Source organism: Orycteropus afer, unplaced genomic scaffold, assembly GCF_000298275.1.
Source record: "Orycteropus afer afer isolate SDZICR_OR568_19922 unplaced genomic scaffold, OryAfe1.0 scaffold00002, whole genome shotgun sequence".
NCBI lineage: Eukaryota > Metazoa > Chordata > Mammalia > Tubulidentata > Orycteropodidae > Orycteropus > Orycteropus afer.
The window spans coordinates 32530960-32554263 of NW_006921589.1; the positions used below are offsets into that span (position 1 = coordinate 32530960).

Consider the following 23304-nt stretch of genomic DNA (forward strand, 5'->3'; position numbering starts at 1 on the left):
AAATGGTATTGATTTCCTTATTTCTTTTTCAGCAATCTCTTTGCTGGTGTAGAGGAATCCAACTGATTTTTGGATGTTGATCTTATATCCTGCCACAATGCTAAATCTCTCAATTAGTTTCAGTAGCTTTTTGACTGAGTCTCTTGGGTTTTCTAGGTATAGGATCATATCATCAGCAAATAGGGATAGTTTGACTTCTTCCTTCCAACTGATTTTTGTATGTTGATTTTGTATCCTTCCACTATGCTAAATCTTAAAAAATAAAATTAAAAAAAAAAGTTCCTACTGTCCCAAAAGGTGGCCTGCTTAATGCTGGGACCTGTTCCTGCCTGCCCAGAAGGCAGCTGGTGGCAGGACTCCCAGACTGGGTTGGAATTCCTGCCAGTCCACAGCATGGGTAGGGGTAGAGAATGGCCACATCTCAATTCACAGAGGGTGTGGGGTACAAGAAGAACAAGGGGAATATCATATTTTTCTAGGCATCAGCCGCCATTGCGGTTGTCCATGCTGTCCTCGGCTAGCAGAATGGATTCTTAGGTTGCTGCCTGGATTGGAACACCACTTGCAGGTATTCAAAATAGCCATGCCATCAGGACAGGTGATAGTCCAGAGCTCCATTTATCTCTTTATTCACTGTTTTCATTGAGGTTCTTCTACTAGACAGTATTTAATCCATTTCTTTCTCCTTCCCTTCAATGCTGATGGTTCCAGGATTGTTTTCTGTGTGTTTCAATTAGTTTCTCATTTCTTTGTCGTAGAAGGTCTATGTAGCTTGTCTGACTATTCCTCTATCTTGCCGGAAATCCTCTCCCTTTCTTGCCTTATTAATCTGGCTAGGTTTTCCAATATAAAATTGAATAGGAGTGGTGATAAAAGGCATTCTAGTCTGGTTCCCCTTCACAAAGGAAATGTTTTCAGTCTTTCTTCATTAAGAATAATGTTGGATGTTGTTTTTGTGTATATACCCTTAATTATGTCGAGGAATTTCGTTTTGTTTGTGTTTTGTTGAGCATTTTTTATTTTTTATAAAGAACGGGTGTTATATTTTGTCAGAATCCTCTTCTGCATCAATTGCCATGATCATGTGGTTCTTTTCCTTTGTTTTATATATGTGGTAGATTACATTGATTGTTTTTCTACTGTTAAAGCATCCTTGCCTACCCAGTGTGAATCCCACTCGGTCATAATGAATGATTTTTTTTTTTTTTGGTATATTGTTGGATTCTGTTGTCTAATATTTCATTATGAATTTTTGCTTCAATGCTCATGAGGGATATTGATCAATAATTTTCTTCTTTAGTGATGTCTTTGCTTGACATTGATATCAGGGTTATGCTTACATCATAGAATGAATTTGGGGGTATTTTATCCTTTTTTTTATGTTGGAATGTTTGATAAAATTTGCTAGTGAAGCTGTTTGGGCCAGGAATTTTTTTATTAGAAGGTTTTTTCTTTTTGATTTTTTTTTTTTTTTTATGTCCTGTTCAGTTTCTTCTTCCATCACAAGATGGATGTGTTCAAATTTTCTACCTCAGATTGTATTAGTTTGGGTAGGTAGTGTTCCTGGGAATTTTTCCACTTCTAGGTTTTTTCTTTTGTATTTTTTTTTTTTTTTTATGTCCTGTTCAGTTTCTTCTTCCATCACAAGATGGATGTGTTCAAATTTTCTACCTCAGATTGTATTAGTTTGGGTAGGTAGTGTTCCTGGGAATTTTTCCACTTCTAGGTTTTCAACTTTGTTAGAGTACAGAGATCTCATGATAGAATTTTTCAAGACCAACAACTTATTAATTGCAAATACTTTTTTCAACAACATAAACATCAACCAATGCTTTTTGGTTTAGTGGCTCTTTGTGTTCCCTCCATCTTCTTTTGATGCTTCCTGCATCATTCAATATTTTGCCTATATAAATAATCCTTCAATATTGCAACTTGAGGCTTAATTTTTTCTTAAGTTCTTTCAGCTTGAGAAATGCCAAATGGGTTCTTCCCGTTTGGTTTTCTAACTCCAGATCTTTGCACATTTCCTTATAATACTTAATTTGTCTTCTCAAGCTTCTCTTTGAAATCTTCTGTTCAGCTCTTTTATTTCTTCATTTCTTCTATTTGCTTTCGCTACTCTCTATTCAAGAGCAAGTTTCAGAGTCTCTTCTGACATCCATGTTGGTCTTTTCTTCTTTTCCCGTCTTTTGATGACCATTTATTTTCTTTCTTCATGTCTATATTCTTGAGGCCATTCCAGAAGTTGTCTGGTCTTTGGTCATTGGTTTTCATTGTGTCAAATCTATTCTTCAGATGGTCTCTAAATTCAGGTGGAATATAATCAAGGTTATATTTTTCTCTCGTGGACTTGTTTAAATTTTCTTCAGCTTCAACTTCAACTTGCATATGAGCAATTGATGGTCAGGTCCTGGCCTTGGTTTGACTGAATATATAGAGGTTCTCCATCACCTCTTTCCACAGATGTAGTTAGTGGGATTCCTGTGTATTCCATCTGACAAGGTCCACATGTATAGTTGCTGTTTTTGTTATTGAAAAAAGGTATTTGCAATGAATAAGTCATTGATTTTGAAAAATTCTATCATGAGATCTCTGGCATCATTTCTATCACTAAGGCCATATTTTCCAACTACCAATGATTCTTCTTTGTTTCCAACTTTTGCATTCCAATCACTGGTAATAATCAATACATCTTGATTACTTGTTTGGTCAATTTCAGACTGTAGAAGTTGGTAAATATCTTCAATTTCTTCCTCTTTGGCTTTAGTGGTTGGTGCCTATATATGAATAATATTAGTATTAAGTGGTCATCCTTGTAGTCATATGAATATTATTCTACCACTGACAGCATCGTACTGCAGGATACATCTTGAACCATTCTTTTTGAAGATGAATGCAATGCCATTAGTCTTCAATTTGCCCTTCCCAGCATAGCAGACCATATGATTGTCCATTTCAGCTCACTAATGCCTAGTATTTCCACCTTTATGCATTCCATTTCATTTTTGACAACTTTCAATTTTCCTAGATTCATACTTTGTACATTCTACGTTCCAATTATTAATGAATGTTTGCAGCTGTTTCTTCCTCTTTTGAGTCATACCCCTTCAGCAAATGAAGGTCCTGAAAGCTTTGCTCCTTCATTGTCACTAAGATTGACTCTACCTTGAGGGGGCTGCCCTTTCCAGTCATCTTTTGAGTGTTTGAGTGCCTTCCAACCTGAGGGGCTTATCTTCATGCACTATATGAGACAGTGTTTCACAGCTGTTCATACAGTTTTCTACTAATATACAAGACAATGTTTTGCTACTATTCATAAGGTTTTCACTGGCCAATTTTTTTGGAAGTGAAGGTCCCTGTCCTTCTTCTCAGTCTGTCTTAGTTTAGAAGCTCCACTGAAAGCTGTCCACCGTGGGTGACTCTGCTGGTATTTGAAATACCACTGACATGTCTTCCAGCCTCACAGCAACACCCAAGTCACCACAGTATGACAAACTGACAGAGGAGTGATGGAGAGAAGTGCTACTGGGGTATGTGAATCACTCCCTGCAGTGTAGTAAATTACATAGTGTGGCTTTTCTAGCCATAAGTCTTTGTAAACTCCATGGTGGAATTTTCTCTGCGCAACTGAGTAGCTTCTGATTTTTAAAGTTATCACCTGGGGTATTTCTGTTGAGAGGTGCATGAGCAATCTTATTGGAAATTTGCTCTCTCTCAAGTGTTTAGAATTCTGATGTTGGGATTGGTTAGTTTGGCCACTCTGCCAGGCTCAAAAGGAGCCCTCCTATAGGAAGGAGTCTCTCTGACTGCTGGCTGAGAAAGACGTGCTGCTGAGAGACACGCACTGCTCAGAGAGAGATATGAGAGACACACGCTGCTGAGAGAATGACATGACAGACATGCTGCTGAGACAGAGATGCAAGAGACACGTGCTGCTGAGAGAAAGACTGCTGGCTGCTAAGGGAGGCGGCTGGCTGCGAGAGACTGAGTGCATTTCTGAACATGAATTGTAGCCTGTTGTTCCCCTAATAAATCCCATAATCTATGAGTTCTATGTGGCCACTGCAGCGAATTATCGAACTCAGCAGAGAGGTGGTGGGTGCTGTGGAAGGAACAGTTGGTGTCAAGGTTGATGAAAGGGCTGGAGGGATGCAGTATGTCTGGTCTCACAGGAATAGGCCTTGGGCTGCTGATGGTGATTCTGTCTTCCTCTTGTGGGGTTAGAGGAGGTCAGAAGATGCAGCCTCCCTGCTCCTTTGGCACTCCCCAACCTGTTTCCCTCCTATATAGTCCAACAAGAACACTATAGAATCCTAGATGGACAAAGGGAAATTATAGCCCTCAGTAAGGGCATAAAGGCAGTGGAGAAAGTAAGAAATAAATTATCTTAATGCAACATCCCTGTATGGCCAGTGAAATTTGCTGTGTAGCTGGAGGCTTGCAGTGGGATATCACCAATTGAATCGACTTTTTGTTCATATACCCCAGCTATTCCAGATCCTGTGACTGATGACAGTTGGGGTGCTATCTTGGACATTTCCAACACTTCTTTTCCTATACCATCAGCACCCAAGTGTCAAGTCCAATTTGCATGCATTTGGAGTACTCTTCCAGTGAATGCCTTTTACCACCAATGGATGGGTGAGAATTGAGAATGAGTGGTTCTACTCTCTGATATCTAAAGCTTTCACTATATAGATAATTTCCTATTGGTTGGCAAGTTAAAAGCCTCAGTCTCAACATCCTTCATTGTGGTATTGTCACATCTCCACTAGCAGAAGTAGCTGATAACTCACAAGATTCAGAAATTTACTTACCAGATAATGTTTATTGGGACTGTTGAGGCACATTCACTTTGTTCAGTCCTTCTGGCCATCAAGGAAAAGTCTCATTGGCCCCCCCACCACCAAACAAGGAGGCCCAGCATCTTTCTGGACTCAGGGTATGGGAGAAGATATGTGCCTCATCTGGGAATCCTTTCAGTGGGGCCCAAACCAACAGGCTGTGTTAGAAACTGTCTAGCAAGCTGTGATATGCTATCGTTGGAACACTACAATCCTTATGACTCCTTTGAGCAGAGTAGTAAACTCTGAGCTACAAATCTCTGTGACTAATTTTACTTATTGTAGCCTCTGATAAAGAGTTGATCTCTTTCTAAAGTCACCTTTGGGAATTTGGACTTGTTATGTCCCTGACACAGTTACCTGCTACACCCCTTCTGCAAAACACCCATTACTTTGCTATTTAACTCTTGTCAAAAGTGACCACCTTACCCATAGAGACCTTGTGATTCCAACTTGATATTCCCATTCCCATTCAGGGATGGGTCAGGTTGGATGCAACAACTAACAGGGTGGAAAGGACCCCATACACCTCATTTGTCAAGTGGAAATGGTATGTTCAGGAACATATCCTGGCCCCAGAAGTATAGCTTTATGTGGAAAGTGGCAGTTACCCCTTTATGGAAACCTTATTCCCTCCATGTACCTGCTGAAGAAACTGTTGGCTCAATGGGAACTTTGTCATGAATACCTAATGAAGTTCTTCATCTCTGCCAGAATCCATAACTGTGGCAGGCTAACTTGATAGCTTGCAAGTAAGGTAAAATCCCAGAGCGTTTCTGACAGTTTTTGAAATAGGATGTGATGTTGATCTAGTCATGGCTTTCTGGGAGAGAAAGAAATAACGGCCCCCATAGGCTGGCCGAAAAAGCCATGGGGGCATAGAGGTTAAGCACTCAGCTGCTAACTGAAAGGTTGACAGAGCCCACCAGTCAGTCACTGCAGGGAGAAAGATGTGGCAGTTTGCTTCTGTGAAGATTTACAGCCTTGGAAACCATATGGGACAGTTTTACTCTGTGCTACAGAGAGGCTATGAGTAGAATCAACCTAAAAACAATGGGTTTGGTTTGGGTATCAGGTGGACTAAGAGATGTGAAAAGATCCCTGGATTTCAGTAGCAAATGCTCTCTTTACTTTCAGCTCTACGCATGCCACAGTCACTCCATCCTGCAGCTTCTGCACCAGCAACCAAAGAGCTGTACAACTTTGTGTCCTTCTCCACCCCAAAGTTCCCCAGCATACTCAGCTTTTTCCTTAAAGCAATTGAAGTCATCCCTTTCTTCCCCCACTCAGAAAAGAAGGAACACAAAAGCAGCGCCATTTGTGTGGTGGTTTTTTTTTTTTTTTTTTTTAATGTGGGTGGGTCAGCCTGGGATGAGTGGTCTGCATGTACATCTTATTTACTATTGGGCTGAGAGCCAGCCCCTGGGAGTGAGTTTTATTCCAGGTCCAAAATATATCCCAGGGCCATAGTATTGGGGATTCCACCAGACTCTATCCAACCAGTCATTCTGGTCATTACTGTGTTTTGGGATTTTGCTCCACGTTTTTCCTCCCACTCTATCCAGGATCTCCAGTTCTGATCCTTTCCCGAGTGGTTGGCATCAGTAGCCCAGCACCATCTAGTTCTTCTGGTCTTGAGGTCCATCATGTCCTAGGACTGATTGCTTCCAAATGCCCTTAGTTTTTGCACTGTTCTTCTCTTTCCATGATCGGAGACCATTAGCTGCATCTTAGATGGCCACTTGAAAGCTTTTAAGGCCCCAGTCGCTACTCACCAACACAGATTGAGGCACAAGATTTTTATGTATTTTGTTGTGCCAGTTGAGTCTGGTGTCTCTCAGAACTATGGTCCTGAGTTAGTAGATCTGAATCTCAGAAAAATGAACACAAAAGCAGCACCAGTTGGGTGGTTTGTTTTAATTCTGCCTCTCAACAACTCAGCCACTAAACAACTATTGACAAGTGTTACAGAGCAAAGATAATCACTTTGAAGACTAAGGTGCGCCTGACCCAAGCCATTATCTTTTCAATTGCCTCTTATGCATTTGAAAGCTGGACAATGAATAAAGAACACTTCAGAAGAATAGATGCATTTGAATTATGGTGTTGGCAAAGAATATTGAATATAATATCGACTGCCAGAAGAACATCAAATCTGTCTGGAAAGAGATACAGCTGGAATGCGCCTTAGAAGCGAGAATGGCCAGACTTTGTCTCACCTACTTTGGGTATGTTATCGTGCCTGGTAGAGAGTCAGTGAAAAAGACCTTCAATGAAATGACTGACAGTGGCTGCAACGATGGGCTCAAACATAGCAATGATTGTGAAGATGACACAAGCCTGGACAGTGTTTCTTTCTGTTATACGTAGGGTTGGTGAGTCAAAACCAACTCAACAGCACCAAACCACAGGACGGTGGAAAATGCTTACACTCCCAACTCCCAGATCCTTATTTGGGTCAGGATTTTTTTCTGCAGTCTTGCAAGTGCATAGGTGAGGCCGTAGTACCAAACCTGATATGAGGAGCCAAAATGCAGGAAAAAGCCTTCCTGCTCCTCCAGCCACCCCCCACAGGACAGCCTTCCTCATACTCATGCTCTCTTTATGCTTCCAGTCAGAATATATCTCCTGACAGCAGCTGTTACAGCCCTAGATGTGCATGTTCGCCTCTGTTCCAGTAGGGGAAAAAAGTAATTGAAGTCAACCAACAGTGTTTGGGCAAATCTTGCATAGGGAAGAGAAGGAGTGACCTTATGAATAGGGCCCTCTCAGGCAATTTACTGTAGTGTTGTCATTAGCTCTCACTGCTAACTGTATAATGAAATTGATGTGGTACATGCTTGTACTATAAATGCTCATTGTCAGAGGAAGTTACCCCATTTGGCACTGCTTATGGAACAAACTCTCAGAAGGAAGATTGGGCAGTCTACTTCTGTAAAAGTAGACCCCTCCTTGGAAATCCAAAGAGGGGTCACTATAAGTTGCATCTGACTCGACGGCAGTCGGTTTGGTTTTTTTTTTTTTTAAGGTTATGGGACAAACTCCCTTGCCATTTGCCATAGGTGGGTAGGTCAGGTTTTTGCATGAGTGCCCCTACTCTCTGATATCTGAAGATACACATAACGCCCTGTTGGTTGGCAAAGCAAAAGCCTTAGCCTCAATCACTCTGGTGAGTTTTCACACTTTTGCCAACACAGGGGTGAGTTATAAACCGTGGCAGAATTCAAAGGCCTGCTTACCAAGTAAATTTTTGAGGGACTATTTGGGTGACATTCAAAGAAACACTGCTGTCTCTTCACCCTACTTTCCCAGCCTCCATCAGCCAGAGTATTTTTAATTCTTTGGGTGTGGGAGACCATGTACCTCACTTGAGCATTCTATTTAGTCCTCTATTATCAGCTCACCTGCAAATCAATATCATTTGATTGAGGCCTAAGCCAGCAGGCCGTGGAAATCGAGTAAAAATAGTGTGTTCTGGGGTGAATCTCTCCTGGTCCTAGCACCATCTTGGTTTTATATGAAAAAGTGGAAGCTACCCCTTTGAGGGCAATCTTATCCTTATTCTGCTATTTGAAGCAAAGGCACTAAGTCAGTGAGTCCTGGATTCAGAGGTTCCCGTGAATGCCTCAGCCAAATTCCCTGATGTTCAGGTAAACTGAAACCTGATGGTATCCACTGGTCTATTGTGGCTGTTCAGCCTGAGCACCAGCTGTGTAGAACCAAAAATGAATGTGGGTACTCCATGTAGTAGGCAGAACTTTAGCCAATACTCCCCTCACAGAACTATGTTATATTTTTACTTACTTTAGGGATATTGTCTAGGTGTTTGGATTGTCATTTGGAAAACTTCAAACTGGTAGATTAAAGAAATTATCTGGGTCACTCATGTAATTGTCCACAATAAGGGCATGTTCTCGGATGAGACTGAGTGGAATCAAACCGATCATTGAGCCTTTGTCATCCAGATTGCCACCACTGATGCCTGGATTTATCATTATACTGGACATGGCAACAAATTCACCATCAGAGCTGGGCACAAAGTAAAGGACTCTACTTTGGTAGAGGTTTCAGATGCAGAGGTTACTACTGCGTACCAAACTTGACTCTTGCCAAAATTTGAGCCATTAATCTTGGTGAGAAAAGTTATATTGCATACAACATTTATCTCACCTTCTTTTAGCATTGGACTTTTTACCCCTTTTGAGGACTATGAGTTGTGCTTTTCAGATTATGATATTTCTGTCTCAACCTGATGAGATGACTCCTGATACTCTATTGTGGTTCTTGAAACTATTCTGGGTGATGTTTCTGGATTTCAAGACCATTTGGAAATGGTCTGACAGTGCTGTGCAAAAGCCTTCAAAATATAAGTTGATAGTCAAGGTATTTAATGGTAGTCAAGGTATTTAATGGACCTTTCATGTTTCCTGCATCTACAGGCATCTGATATCGATGAGCATTGGAGCATGCTGCTCAAGTAAATGACTTTAAAATTTCTGATTCTACCATCCTCACCTCCAGGTCCACACACCTTAGAGTGTGTGGCAGCTATTCCCAGAAAGAGAGCATTTTCTCTCAACTGCTCCATGAGTAGGAGCTCTGGTGGTGTAGTGCCTAAGGCATTTGATTGCTAACCAGAAGGTTGGTGGCTCAAACCCACCAGACACTCTGTGGAAGGAAGACTGGGCAGTCTACTTCTGTAAAGATTTACTGCCTTGGAAACCCAAAGGGGAGGGGGGTCACTATGAGTCAGAATCAACTTGATGGCAGTGAGTTATTCCATGAATAATGATCAGGAGAAACGAGATGGAGGCTTTATAGATATATTTTGAAAACTTTAGATTCCACCTTGGTCGTTTCTGGGCATGATGCTATTTTTTTCCACTGATGGTAACCCCAAGTTGGCATGGTTTGTACTCCATGTGCAGTCCAGCCAAAATTGGCCCTGAGAGAGTCAAACAATCTGTTCTTTTGTTTGATTGATATGATACTATATCATAAGGGTATTGACCACTCAGTTGAATACACTGCTTGTCACACCCCAAATGAGCCAATGTGGGGGAATAATGAGTCTCTGTAAGTTTTATTAAAATGCCTTTGTTCCCTCTTGGACTTGACTATTCCAGATAAAAGATACAGGTGACATAGCTACTGAAGTAGAACACACCAGTTTTGGGGTGATAAAGGAAGAACAACAACCTCAACACTTTAGAGGAATACCTCAGACCTCAGGACCTATAGGTAGAGAAGGATGTTAATGATCTCTGTTTTTCAAAATCATCTCTGGTGCCTTGCTCACAAAAGAAAATGCCCTGATGTGACCCCCAAACTGTTGCGAGTGTCTTAAATTTAACTGACTGTTGGCTTGACCATCTCTTGTCAGATAGGCATGGCCATGATTTGGTAACCATTCCCCTTAACCTTACTGTGAAGTCTATTGGAAACAGCAAGGAATAACCCAGATCCTGCAATTCCCATGCAAAACATCTGTCAACACTCTCAAATTTCCTCTTCCCCTCCATTGCTGTAGCTATCACTTCATCATTTCATCAGACTAAATGAACGCCACTTAGCTGGTGGCATAAATCAAAACCAAGCCAAACTCACTGCCATAAAGTCGATTCAACTCATAGAAATCCCTCCTTGGATTTCTGAGGCAGAATCACTATGGACGTAGATTGCCCCATCTTCCTTCCGAGGAGTGGCTGGTGGGTTTGAACCGCTAGCCTTCTAGTTAGCAGTCAAATGCCTTAGACACTACTATGCCACCAGAGTTCCTTAAGCTGGTGGCATAGACAAGCAAAATGCATTGGACTACTTCAGGTAGTTCCTCCATAAACAAGGACCACCAGACTCAGTTTTTCTTTTCTTTTTTTTAAATTTTATTTTTATTTTAAGAGCTTGTTTTACATTCAACATTACATGTACGTTTAATTTCATTCCCCATTTACCATGTCTAACCCTAACCCAGTCTTTTCCCTTCCATGCCCTGTAACCCTCCCCCGGTGCCCCTCATATTTATGCACTCCTGTTTGTCCTGAATTTCTTCAGTTTCTCTGGTGGCCCGTGGTCTATTGCTCTAAGGGATGTATTACCATAGCGTATGTGGGTGCATCATCCTGGGTTGAGTGGTCTGCATGTACATCTGGTCAAATATTGGGCTGAGAGCCAGCCCCTGGGGGTGCATTTTATTCCAGGCATAGAATATATTCCAGGGTCATAGTATTGGGGATCTCACCAGATTTTATCTGACCAGTAATTCTGGTCATTATTGAGTTTTTGGATTTTGTTCCACGTTTTCTCTCCCACTTTATCCAGGATCTCCAAATTTGATCCTTCCCTGAGTGGTTGTCATTGATAGCCGGGCACCATCCAGTTCTTCTGGTCTCGAGGGCCATTGTGTCCTATGGCTGATTGCTTCCAAATGCCCTTTGTGTGTGTGTGTGTGTGTGTGTATTCTTCTTCGTTTCCGAGTAGGAGACCGTTAGCTGCATCTTAGATGGCTACTTGAAAGCTTTTAAGACCCCAGTCACTACTCACCAATGTAGGATGTGGAGCAAGGCTTTTATGTATTTTGTTGTGCCAACTGAGTCTGGTGTCCCCCAGTACTATGGTCTTGAGAAGGTAGATCTGTTGGCTCTCTCTCCCATAGAGTCTGGTTGTCTGTGAGGGATTACTCTGTGTCTGTCTTCTTTTGTTTCTGTAAGGACTGCAGGTATTTTGTATCACTGGTGTCTGTGTAAGATTAGCCTTAGCTGAATCTATCCTTGGTCTGGAGTATACTTCTGTTCACTGACCACCATCTGATCATCTCAGGTGTTTATGTGTTTATCTGTAGCCTGATGTTTGTTGTTAATGGCAATGCAGTATTGTGGACACATTGGTTGGTATTAGCATCTGTTGTCTCTCTTATGTGCACAATTCAGTGTCCTCCCATTTCCTAATGGACTACTTCAGGTAGTTCCTCCATAAACAAGGACCAGACTCAGTTTTTCAAATTGAGCTAGGAACTATAAGGCTTACCATTTGGCTGAGAGCTTATACTGGGGCACTGACAATTTCTCCTCCTACCAATCAATGGTGGGAGCCCTGGTGGCGTAGTGCCTAAGGCATTTGACTGTTAACCAGCAGGCTGGTGGTTCAAACCCACCAGCCACTCCATGGAAGGCAGATTGGACAATCTACTTCCATAGAAATACTTCCTCAGAAACCCAAGGAGGCATCACTATGAATCGAAAAGACTCAATAGCAGTGACTTCGTTTTTTTTTTTTTTTTTTTTTCCCCTACCAATCAATATAGGTCTTGCTTGAGAGGGTCCAGCAATTTTAAACAATACTTTTCAAGTACACCATGTGTGTACCCAAGAGTGTACTTACTGTGTGAAATCCAGGCATTAATTTGCCTCCCTTCCAAACCATGGTTATGTGCAATTTTGTTGTTGCAGTTAGTTGCCATAAAGTCAGTTTTGACTAATAGTGACCTATGTCACACACACACACACACAAACAAACTCACTGCTGTGAGTCAGATCCAACTCATAATGACCCCTCCTTGGGTTTCCAGGGTGGTATCACTATGGAAGTAGATTATCCAGTCTTCCTTCTGAGGAGTGACTGGTGGGTTTGAACTGCAAGCCTTCTGGTTGGCAGTAAAATGCCTTAGGCACTGCACCACTAGAACAAAACATTGCCCAGTCCTGAGCCATCCTTATGATTGTTGGCATGTCTGAGTCCATTTTTGTAGCTATAGTGTCTGTCCATCTCATTGAGGGATTTCTTGTTTCCAGTGACTATTTATTTACCAAACATGATGTCCCTTTCTAGTGATTGATTTTTTTCCTGATGACAGGTTCAAAATAAGCAAGACAAAGTCTCACCATCCTTGCTTCTAAGGAGCATTCTGGTTGTATTTCTTCTGATTTGTTTGTCGTTCTGGCAGTTTACCAATGTTCTTCACTGCTACCACACTTCTTCTGCCTTCCTTCTTTTGCATGCACCTTAGGAGAGTGACCCTAAGAAACCCTCCACTGTTTAATGAGACACCACCAGTAGATTATGTAGCCCTCAGATGACTGTGGATACATCTCCAAAGTGAGTCCACCCTTGGTTGCTAGTGAGTTTCCCAAAAGAATAACTGGCACGTTATATATCTGCATTCTGTAGTCTATCGTCCAATTAGAAAAGTGATAGGATGTTTTTCTTATTTCAAATGAAGTGATCAGACATAGAGTTCAGGTCAGCCGTTATTCACTGGCCATGTTCCTTTTTTATTGTGATTTGGGTGAAGTTTAGAGAGCAAATCAGTTTTCCACTCAACAATTCACATGCATTTTGTTTCATGCCTTTGATTGTAATCGCCACAACATAACATCACTCATCCCACTTCCTCTCTGTCTTTCCTATTTCCAATCCTCTTTCCTATTCCTTCCTGCCTTCTGAACTTGTCCTTGGACAAATGCTGCCCTTTTGATCTCGAATGATTGATCTTTCTAAGATGTGCATACCTGTCTGGTGATATTATTCACCCTATAGACCTGTCTGTTGTTTGGCTGAAAGTTGAGCCACAGAAATGAGTTCACTTCCAGGCTTGAAGGGTGACTAAGGGCCACAGTCTCAGGAGTTTTCCCACTCTTTATCCGACCAGTGAGCCATTTATCTATCTATCTATCTATCTATTTATTTATCTATTTATCGATTGATTGATTGATTGATTGTTTTCTCCCACTATATCCAGCACCTTCTAATGTGATCCCTTTCAGAGCAGTTGGTAGTGATAGATGGGGACCATGTAGTTCTTCTCAGGGTCATCTAGGCTGAGGTTAATGTGGTTCTTTGGTTCTTTGGAGGACCTCTGGTGGTGTACTGCCTAAGGCATTTGACTGCTAACCAGAAGGTTGGCAGTTCAAACTCACCAGCCACTCTGCAGAAGGAATGCTGGGCAATCTACTTCCATAAAGATTTACCACCTTGGAAACCCAAAGGGGGTTGCTATGAGTCAGAATTGACTTGATGGCAGAGAGTTTGGCTTTTTTGGTTTTAGTCCTTTGAGCTAATTGTTTCCATGTGTCTTCGATTTTCTTCCCTCTTCTCTGCTCTAGACAGGGAGAGACTAATAGTTAAATAGTTGCACCTGGCCAGCATTCCTATGGAAGATAGATTTGCTCTAGACTTCCTCCTTCTTGGCCAAGGCAGAGTTAGTGCAATCATCAATATATCTTCTTGATGGATTAAGAAGGCCTAGTGGTGCAGTGAATAAGTGCTTAGCTGCTAACCAAAAGGTTGGTGGTTTGAACACACCAGTTGCTCTGTGGGAGAAAGATGTGACACTCTGCCTCCTTAAAGATTGTTGTTGTTGTTATGTGCCGTCGAGTCGGCCCCGACTCATAGCGACCCCTCCTTGGGTTTCCGAGGCAGTATCACTACGGAAGTAGGATTGCCCAACCTTCCTTCCGAGGAGTGGCTGGTGGGTTTGAACCGCCAGCCGTCTGGTTAGCAGGCAAGTGTCTTAGCCACTATGCTACCAGAGCTCCTTAGAAACTCTATGGCACAGTTCTACTCTAATAGGGTTGCTATGAGTTGGATGGACTTAAGGGCAATGGTTTGAGTACTTGGATTAATGCTTCAGGCCAAGTGAAACGGTCAATACAGAAACTTAAGTAGAAAGCCATATGGCTTTCTAAGTTCGACTCTCATAGTTTACAGGATTCACTCAACTGCTTGGGTCTGGAACCCTAAAGGACATGTTTCATGTCAATACCGTACTTTTGCCTCATCTTGCTGCTTGGAGTCATGTTATGTATTTTAATGTGGTAACTCTGGAAGTCAAATTCTTATCCTTCCCCATGGCTTGTGGTTGTTAATTGTTGAGGGTTGTAGTCGTCTGTTTGTTTGGTGGCTTTTCCAAGCTTTTTTTTTTTTTTTTGAGTGAAGACTATATTCCTTGTCATACATGGTCACTGATGTCTATATTCTGTTATCTCAATGGTCATCAGGGACCTGACAGAGATTACATTAAACACTGAAATTCTGCTGCCCTTTACTGCATTATGCAGTCCCCTGGTTGCTGTAAATTTTGGATTTGATTCCAGAGTTTTGAAAAACTGATTTTGTTAATCATTGCCAGCTTATGGATGTTTCAGTGAAGGGACCTATTCTTTGAGCACTCTACATTGCCATTTTCTGTGACATCACTTCTATCTTCTGTTTTGTGCTATTTTTGATGTCAATATTATTTTAATTTTTTTATTTCATCCTTTTAATTAATATTCTTGTCTTCTGGGGCTTAGAAAATAAGAAGCCAATGGTATAAAAATTATTATCATGTATTTTCTTTTGAAGCTTGTCTCTTCCTTTTCAAACAATCTATCAATGCAGTGTTTCAGCCATGCATATTGTCTCACCACTGCTCAGTTGCATTGGTTAAATTAAAAATAAATTATTTTCCTTATATAAGGTAAAGCCAAAATAGTAACACTGAAACTCATTTTGTTATTACTTATAACCATAGTAATGCTAACTTTAAAAATTATGTTGCTATTTAATTTTTTTCTTTCATTTCAGAATATGTATGATGCCTTTAGGACAAGATATGAATATGAGAATTTCCCTCAATATTCAGGTAAGTTATTATTTATATTATTATTTAAAAATATGTTTTCAATGAAACTGGGAGCTCAAATAAAATAATTATTATTAAGTCATTCTTTTGAAAGGTAAATTATACTATGCTGTTTTATGATTATTGGCAGGAAAAAATTTAGAATTACAATATCAGAAAAAAATAAAGTGAAATACAATTGGCCTTAAAACTTGGAATATTAGATATTATTTTCATGTTTTATAATATAAATAAGCCATTTATAATTTGTTTATCTGTGCTTCCAAATGTTTTGGCTACCCTTTAGATCTATCTAGTTGCCAAAAGGCCAAGGGGGTGGTATCTTCCTCTGACCTCCTCTAATTTCTCAAGGGGGAAACAGAGTCAGCAGCAGCAGCCCAAGGCTGATTACCAAGAGGCCAGACATGTTCCCACCCTCCAAATTTTTTTTTACCAGTTCTGACACCAACCAACCCTCTCACAGCACTCTCTACTTCCCTGCTAAATGCAAGGGCCACACAGAACTCACAGGCAATACTCATGATTATGGGGTTTATTAGGGAAGTAGCAGATTGCAATTCACATTCAGGAACATCAGGATACAATTCTTCAGTCAGGACAGGCTCCCCTCAGCCATTCCCTCAGGCACGCCTCTCTGGCCTTTGGCCTCTTAGCTTGGCCTCTGCTTTGCTGGGACAAATATTATAAAGGTCTTTTAGCTCTGCCAATGGGTGCACCCCACTCCACCAGCAAGCCTCCTGACAGACGCATCAGCTTTCTCAATCTTGACCTGGCAAGCCCGTGCTCTGTACTGTGCCATTCTCTCAGTTCTGCTGCCAGTGCTGCTGTAGCCATCTCTCTGCTATCTCAGCACAGGGATCTTGGGTCCAAGGATGCACTCCACACTTGGCTACTCTCTGTCTTGATGTAGTGAGATCCCCCTTCTGCCTCTAGGAGGGCACATTTTAAGCCTAGCAGAATGACAAAACTGACCAGTCCCCACATTAGGGTTCCATACACCTGGTTTTCATGGACCCACACCCACAAGTGTGCCATATACCATATTTATATTACTAAAAAGCAGCTACCCAATCCTCTTTTTTGGCCACAAATACCTTACATTTGCAGAGTTCCACCCAGTAATCTGGTAGGAGTCACAAAGACCATGGCTAGAAGAGCCATACCAAGTAATTTAGTGCACCACACTATAGAAGAGGTTTTTCTAATTGAAGGAGTTGTTCAGTGACATTGTTATGAGGACACATTTGACATAAAGTAGACCTAAAGGTAATAATCAAACTATTTAATGACCAGTACAACATGGGCATGGACCAATAAGATCAGATGATATTGTTGGATCAGATTTTGGAGTCCCCTTCTGTGCAATGTTAGGGTTGAAGGAGGAAGAGAGATTCATAAGGGAGTCGAGGCAGCCAGGAAAATGAATGTGAGATAGGTACTCAGATATCTTGAGGCAGCAGCTTTTTACAATTAGTACAGTAGTGTTTTAATATTTTAACAATTGGAATAGTCATAGCTACATAGTAATTTAATATCCACCCAGAGGTTACTGCACTAATCTGATTAAAATGAAGAAAATATAGCTAGAACCATTGAGATGGAAGATGAACAAGAAGCATACATACCCACCACTTGTCTGTCAGTTTGTCATGCTGTGGTAGCTGAGTGTTGCTGTGAGTCTGCAGGCTATGCCATCAGTATTGCAAATACCAGAAGGGTCACTCATGGTGGACAGCTTTCAGCAGAGCTTCCAGACTGACACAGACTGGGAAGAAGGACAGGACCATCCACTTCTGAAAAAAATGGCCAATAAAAACCTTCTGAATAGCAGTGACACACTGTCCAATATAATACTGGAAAACTATATGAATAGCCATGAAACATTGTCTCATATATGCCAGAAGAGGAGCCCCTAGGTTGGAAGGCACTCAAAATACAACTGGGGAAGAGCTTCCTCCCCAAAGCAGAGTCGATCTTAATGATGTGGGTGGAGTAAAGCATTCAAGACCTTCATTTGCTGATGGGGCATGAGTCAAAATGGGAAGAAACAGCTGCAAACATCCATCAATAATTGGAACATGGATGCATGAAGCATGAATCTAGGAGAAATGGAAGTTGTCATAAATGATGGAACAGATAAAGATTGGTAACCTAGGCATCAGTGTGCTAAAATGGACTGGTTTTGGCATTTTGAATCAATCATATCATCTACTATGATGGGAATGACAAATTATAGTGGAATGGCATTGCATTCATTGTCAAAAAAGACATCTCAAAATCTATCCTGAAGTACAATACTGTCAGTGACAGAACAATGTCCATACACCTACAAGAAAGAGCAGTAAATACTACTGTTATTCAAATTTATGCACAAACTGCCAAAGCCAAAAATGAAGAAATTGAAGATTTTTACCATCATCTACAATCTGAAATTGACTAAACATGCAATCTAGATGTATTAATAATTATTGGTGATTGGAATGCAAAAGTTGGAAACAAAAAGGAATCATCAGTACCCATTCCAAAGAAAGGTGATCCAATAGAATGTGGAAATTATTGAACAGTATCATTAATGTCACATACAAGTAAAATTTAGCCAAAGAGCCAGCTACCCAGAGGGAGCGAGTAGTTGGACCTGTGGGCTCAGGACCGTAGTCACAGGGGACATCAAGCTTAATTGGCATAATGTACTGCACAAAACGTTCCACATCCTACTTTGGTGAGTAGCAACTGGGATCTTAAAAGCTTGCAGTCACCTAGATGCAACAATGGGTCTCTCCACATCCAGAGCAAAGAAGAATGAAGAAAACCAAAGATGCATGGAAACAATTAATCCAACAGACTGGTACACCAGGTGATCCTCAGCCTAAATGACTATGAGAGACCAGAAGAACTAGATGGTGCCCGGCTAATACTGTCAACCACTCAGAGGAGGATTCTATGGACAAGATCCTGGATAGAGAGGGAGAACAATGTGGAACAAAACTCAAAATCATTAAAAAAAAAAAAAAGGACCAGGTTTGTCGGTCTGGTAGAGCCTGATGGAACCACTGAGACTATGGCCCCTAGCTGTCCTTCAGGTCTGGAATTGAACCCACTTCTGTGGCTTCCAGCCAAACAAAAGATAGGCATATGAGGTGAACATTTACATTAGGTAGGTACACTCTTTGGAGGGATCAATCATGGGAGAATAGAAGGGCTGTGTATGCACAGGGAGACAGCTCAGGGGGCAGGAGTGCCTGGAAGGGAAGGACACAGGGAAGAGGTAACTATGGGGAGGATGTGGGAGAGGAGCTGTTGCACTGTGGGAAATTGTAGTCAATGTCATGAGGCAAAGTGTATGTGAGCTTCTGTATGGAAAGTGAATTTGCTTTCTAACTTTTACCCAAATCACAATAATAATAATAAATAAAAATTGTTGAAGATAATTCAAAAATGGTTGCAGCAGTGTATTGCCAAGGAACTTCCAGAAATGCAGGCTGTGCTCAGAAGAGGAGTCAGAATCGGCTCAATGGCAGTGGGTTTGGTTTGGTTTTGCTAAGTAAATTGGAGATGATGAGTGGTACAAGCAGTTAATGCACATGACTGCTAACTCTGGTACTTTGGAAGAAAGTCCTGGCAATCCACTTCTGAAAAATTAGTCGTTGAAAACCCTATGGAGCACAGTCTCTGACACACACGCCATGTGTCAGAATCTACTGGGCGGCAACTGGCAAGCAAATTAGAGGTATGTGTCTAGTTCAGTTGGTTTGGTGCTACTTTCTTAGAGAACCTCTGGTTCCTGATATTTCTACACACAGATTTAGTCTAATACCACAGTTCATTGAAGATCATTGTGATCCACTCCCTACTTTATAATTTCTTAGTTTGTTACTTAAAACTCCTCTCTAGGTTCATGACTTGAATTACTGAGGATGTGCCGTCGAGTCAGACCCGACTCATAGCGACCCCTCCTTGGGTTTCTGAGGCAGTATTCCTATGAAAGTAGGTTGCCCAACCTTCCTTCTGAGGAGTGGCTGGTGGGTTTGAACTGCCAGCCTTCTGGTTAGCAATCAAGTGCCTTAGGCACTATGCTACCAGAGCTCCTAAGATATGAAACAGCTCTTTTCAGACGTTGTGGTTGTTATGTGCCCTTGAGTCGGACCCAACTCATAGCGACCCCTCCTTGGGTTTCCCAGGCTGTATCACTACTGAAGCAGATTACCCAACCTTTCTTCCAAGGAGCAGCTGGTAGGTTTGAACCACCAGCCTTCTGGTTAGCAGTCTAATGCCTGAGGCACTATGGCACCTTGTGTATTATCTGTTTACATAGCTTTACAGAGTTGGATATGTATAATAGATATGATGGCAAATTACCCAAATAACTGCTACAGGATAGGCTAAAACTAGGTAGCCAAGGAGGATAGGTAAAGGCAATGTTTTGGATATCCAGTGAAATACAGCTTTTAACAACCACAAAAACAGTCAGAACTACCTGGAGTACAATGATTGAGTTTGTTTTTATTTTTAAAGCTTTTTTTTTTTTTTTGAACTGGCATTAAGAGCCAGAGGCAAAACTTGAGGGACTAAATACTGCTACAGTGAAAACTATGAGAGCTGGAATTCAATAGGACTACCATGTGTTTTGGGTCTTGGAAGTTTTCTCCCTTAGAGTGCAGCTTACCACTTTTCTGTTGCTGTCTATTAAGAATCCTATCTCATAAACATTCAGTGAGTTTTCCTTCTCTGACAAGTTTCCACCTTACACAGGTTCCAGCTTTTACAGGTTTTACTGTACTATAGTGACTAAGGCACTTGACTGATAACCAGAAGGCTGGTGGTTCAAACCCACCAGCCACTCCTCGGAAGGAAGGTTGGGCAATCTACTTCCGTAGTGATGCTGCCTCAGAAGCCCAAGGAGGGGGTCACTATGAGTCAGGTATGACTCGATGGCACATAACAACAATGATTTTCTAAAAAAACCACAATGTTTTATTACATAAAAGTATAAAGCATGGACAAACAGGAGTGCATAACTAAGGAGGGTGTCACAGGGAAGGGAGAGGAGGAGAGTGGGTTAGGGTTGGGGATGGCAATCGGGGAGTGAAACCAAATGTACATGAACTGTTGAATGTGAAACAAATTCTGCTCTGTAAATTTGCACCCAAAGCACTATTTAGAGGCAGGGGGGGTGGGGGTGGAGTATAAAGCATGGCAAGATTTAGTTTTAATTATTTAATGTATGTATTTCAACAATACTTTCTGGTGGCGCAAGGAGCTCTGGTGGCGCTGTGGTTAAGGCACTGGGCTGCTAACCAAAAAGTAAGTGGTTCAAACCCACCAGGCACTCGGTGCCCAATTCCATAAATATTTACAGCTTTAGAAACCTGATGGGGGTCACTATGAGTTGGAATTGACTCAATGGCAGTGGGTTTATCTGGTGGTGCAGTGGTTAAAGCATTTGGCTGCTAACCAAAAGGGTGACAATTCAAATCCACCAACTGCTCTGTGAGAGAAAGATGGGGCAATCCGCTTCTGTAAGGATTTACAGCCATGGAAACCCTCTGGACCCTACTCTGTCCTATAGAGTCACTAGAGTTGGAATTTACTCAATGTCAGTGGGTTTGGGTGGTTATTAAAGGTAGTAATTAAATGACAAACACAATGAAGCAATATGTCAGAGGATAGCGCAAAAGAGATAGTAACGATAGTGACAATAACAACAAAATTTACATTCATTTTGTGTTTATTATGTTCCAGACACAGTGTTAGACGCTTTAGCCCATTAAATCCACACAACAACCCTATAAGGATGAGGAAAGATGAGAGATACAAAGTAACTTATCCAAAGTTACATAGTTAGTTTGTTGCAGGGACTGTTTGAGTCCAAGCAGTCTGGCTCCAGAGCGTGTGCTCTCAACCACTGTGCTGCTCAGTCATCAGTTAGAGACTTGTCTGTAATGCACACTTGTCAACTGCCATATGTGCCACCTTACTTATATAATCTTTTTTTTTTTATTCTCTCTCTCTTTTTTTTAATGTGTTAATGCAAGTTAAGAGCTATGGACAGAAAAATACAAATAAAAAAGGAAAAACAGTAAGTAGATTGATATATCCTTTTAGAAACCATTGTCATTATTTTGAATTAATTAATATTTATTGATAGTGTTCTGCTTAATCCAAAACATTGGAATATCATGCTAATACTCTTCTGTAGAAAGTAGGATTTGACAGAAGAACTTCTCAAACTCCATGCAAGAGGATTAGTTACTTTAAATAAAACAATCCCAAATTTTCCAGGGCATTATTGATTCTACTATTTAGTCCCGTTGTTCTAACGAACCATTAAAAAGCCCTGGAAATTTTAATGTTTTGGTATTCAACATTCTCCCAGACTGACATATGTATCTAAAATTAGAAAAAAAGTTTCATTTATTTATGTGGCTTAAAATTTTATTTAGAAAAAAATTGGCCATGATATCTATGCAGCATCACAGTTATGGAAGGAGTACAAGACTTCAAGTCAAATTTTTTTTTCTTATTAGCTATAGGTTAAATGGGGACTAATTCATTCAACATCTATTAAATACCTACTATGTGTCAAGCACCATTTTCGTTAATATTCAATGAGAATATACTATCTGATAGGAACCATGTTGAATTTTTCATGTGATTTATTTAATCCTCACAACAAAGTAACTGTTGTTATTATATATTTACATTTTGCAGATGAGAAAACTGATATTCAGTGAGATTAAGTAATTTGCACAAGATCACACAGTTAATAGGGGAAGATAGGATTTGACTCTTAGAGTTCATATGATTAATCACCTTTTCCTGCCTCCCTGCCGTTGAGGAGCTAAAATTATATTAGTGAATGTGGCTGACAGATCAGCAAACCGAATTATATTACAGCGATATTCAATGAATATATAGGATGTCTTGAGAGCCACTGTACCTCCTGTGAAAAATGCACTTAGCACAGACCTGGGTCAGGAGGTGGGGGGCAAGTAGAGACGGGTAATAATAGATCTTTTTAACCAAAACGAGTGATTCGATGAGATAATATATGTAAAACACTGCCCAGTGCCTTGCAACTACAACTTGTGTTATCTCGGTTGAATAGAACTGAAGCCTCACAGGAGTGCCCTTCCCAGGACTATGCAAGCAACTCATATTGTGGTATGAGCAATGAGCTAGAGAACTGGAGACTTTATTCCAACTCCAAGACAAAATATTTTGACATAGATAAATTTTATCAGAAATATACAGCCCTAAGGGTCTGCAGTGGAGCCCTGGTGGTGCACTGGTTAAGTAGTTGGCTGATAACCAGAAGGTTTGTTCCAACACACCAGCAGATGCACAAGAGAAAGATGTGGCAGTCTGCTTCTGTAAAGATCACAGACTAGAGCAGAAACACCATAGAGCAGTTCTTCTCTGTCCTGTAGAGTTGCTATGAGTTGGAATTAACTTGATGGCAAAGAGAAAAGGGTCTCCAAGGGATGCACTTGGAGATTCCTAAGCAAAGCACAAAGCATCTCCTAAATGTCAGTTTACTAAAGTCTTAACTGTCCATCTCCTCCACTAGAAAGCATGCTTCTTGATAACAGGGATTTTTCATGTCTTATATTTGAGTATCTGAAATAATGCCTAGCACTGTTCAGTGGATACTTTTTGAATGAGTACCCACTATGCATCAGGCATTATAGTTACAAAGATCAAAAGAATACAACCCTTGAGTTCCGGCAAGATGGTGGACTAAGCAGAAGGACCGCACAGACCCTCTTCAACAAAGAAAAGGGAAACCAATTAACACAGACACAGAAGATAATCTTGGACCCCTGAGCCTTGAAGGGAAGGATA

At 41.0% G+C, this 23304-nt stretch overlaps 1 protein-coding gene across 1 annotated transcript in view; it reads left to right on the top strand.

Annotated features, from left to right (window-relative positions):
- C2CD6 (C2 calcium dependent domain containing 6) overlaps nt 1–23304 on the top strand; it is a 190900-nt gene that overhangs the window by 111425 nt on the left and 56171 nt on the right. Inside the window, exons 14-15 of the mRNA XM_007936057.1 lie at nt 15405–15462; nt 21483–21538. Coding sequence (XP_007934248.1) covers nt 15405–15462; nt 21483–21538 — 114 coding nt within the window. The remainder of the gene's footprint in view (nt 1–15404; nt 15463–21482; nt 21539–23304) is intronic.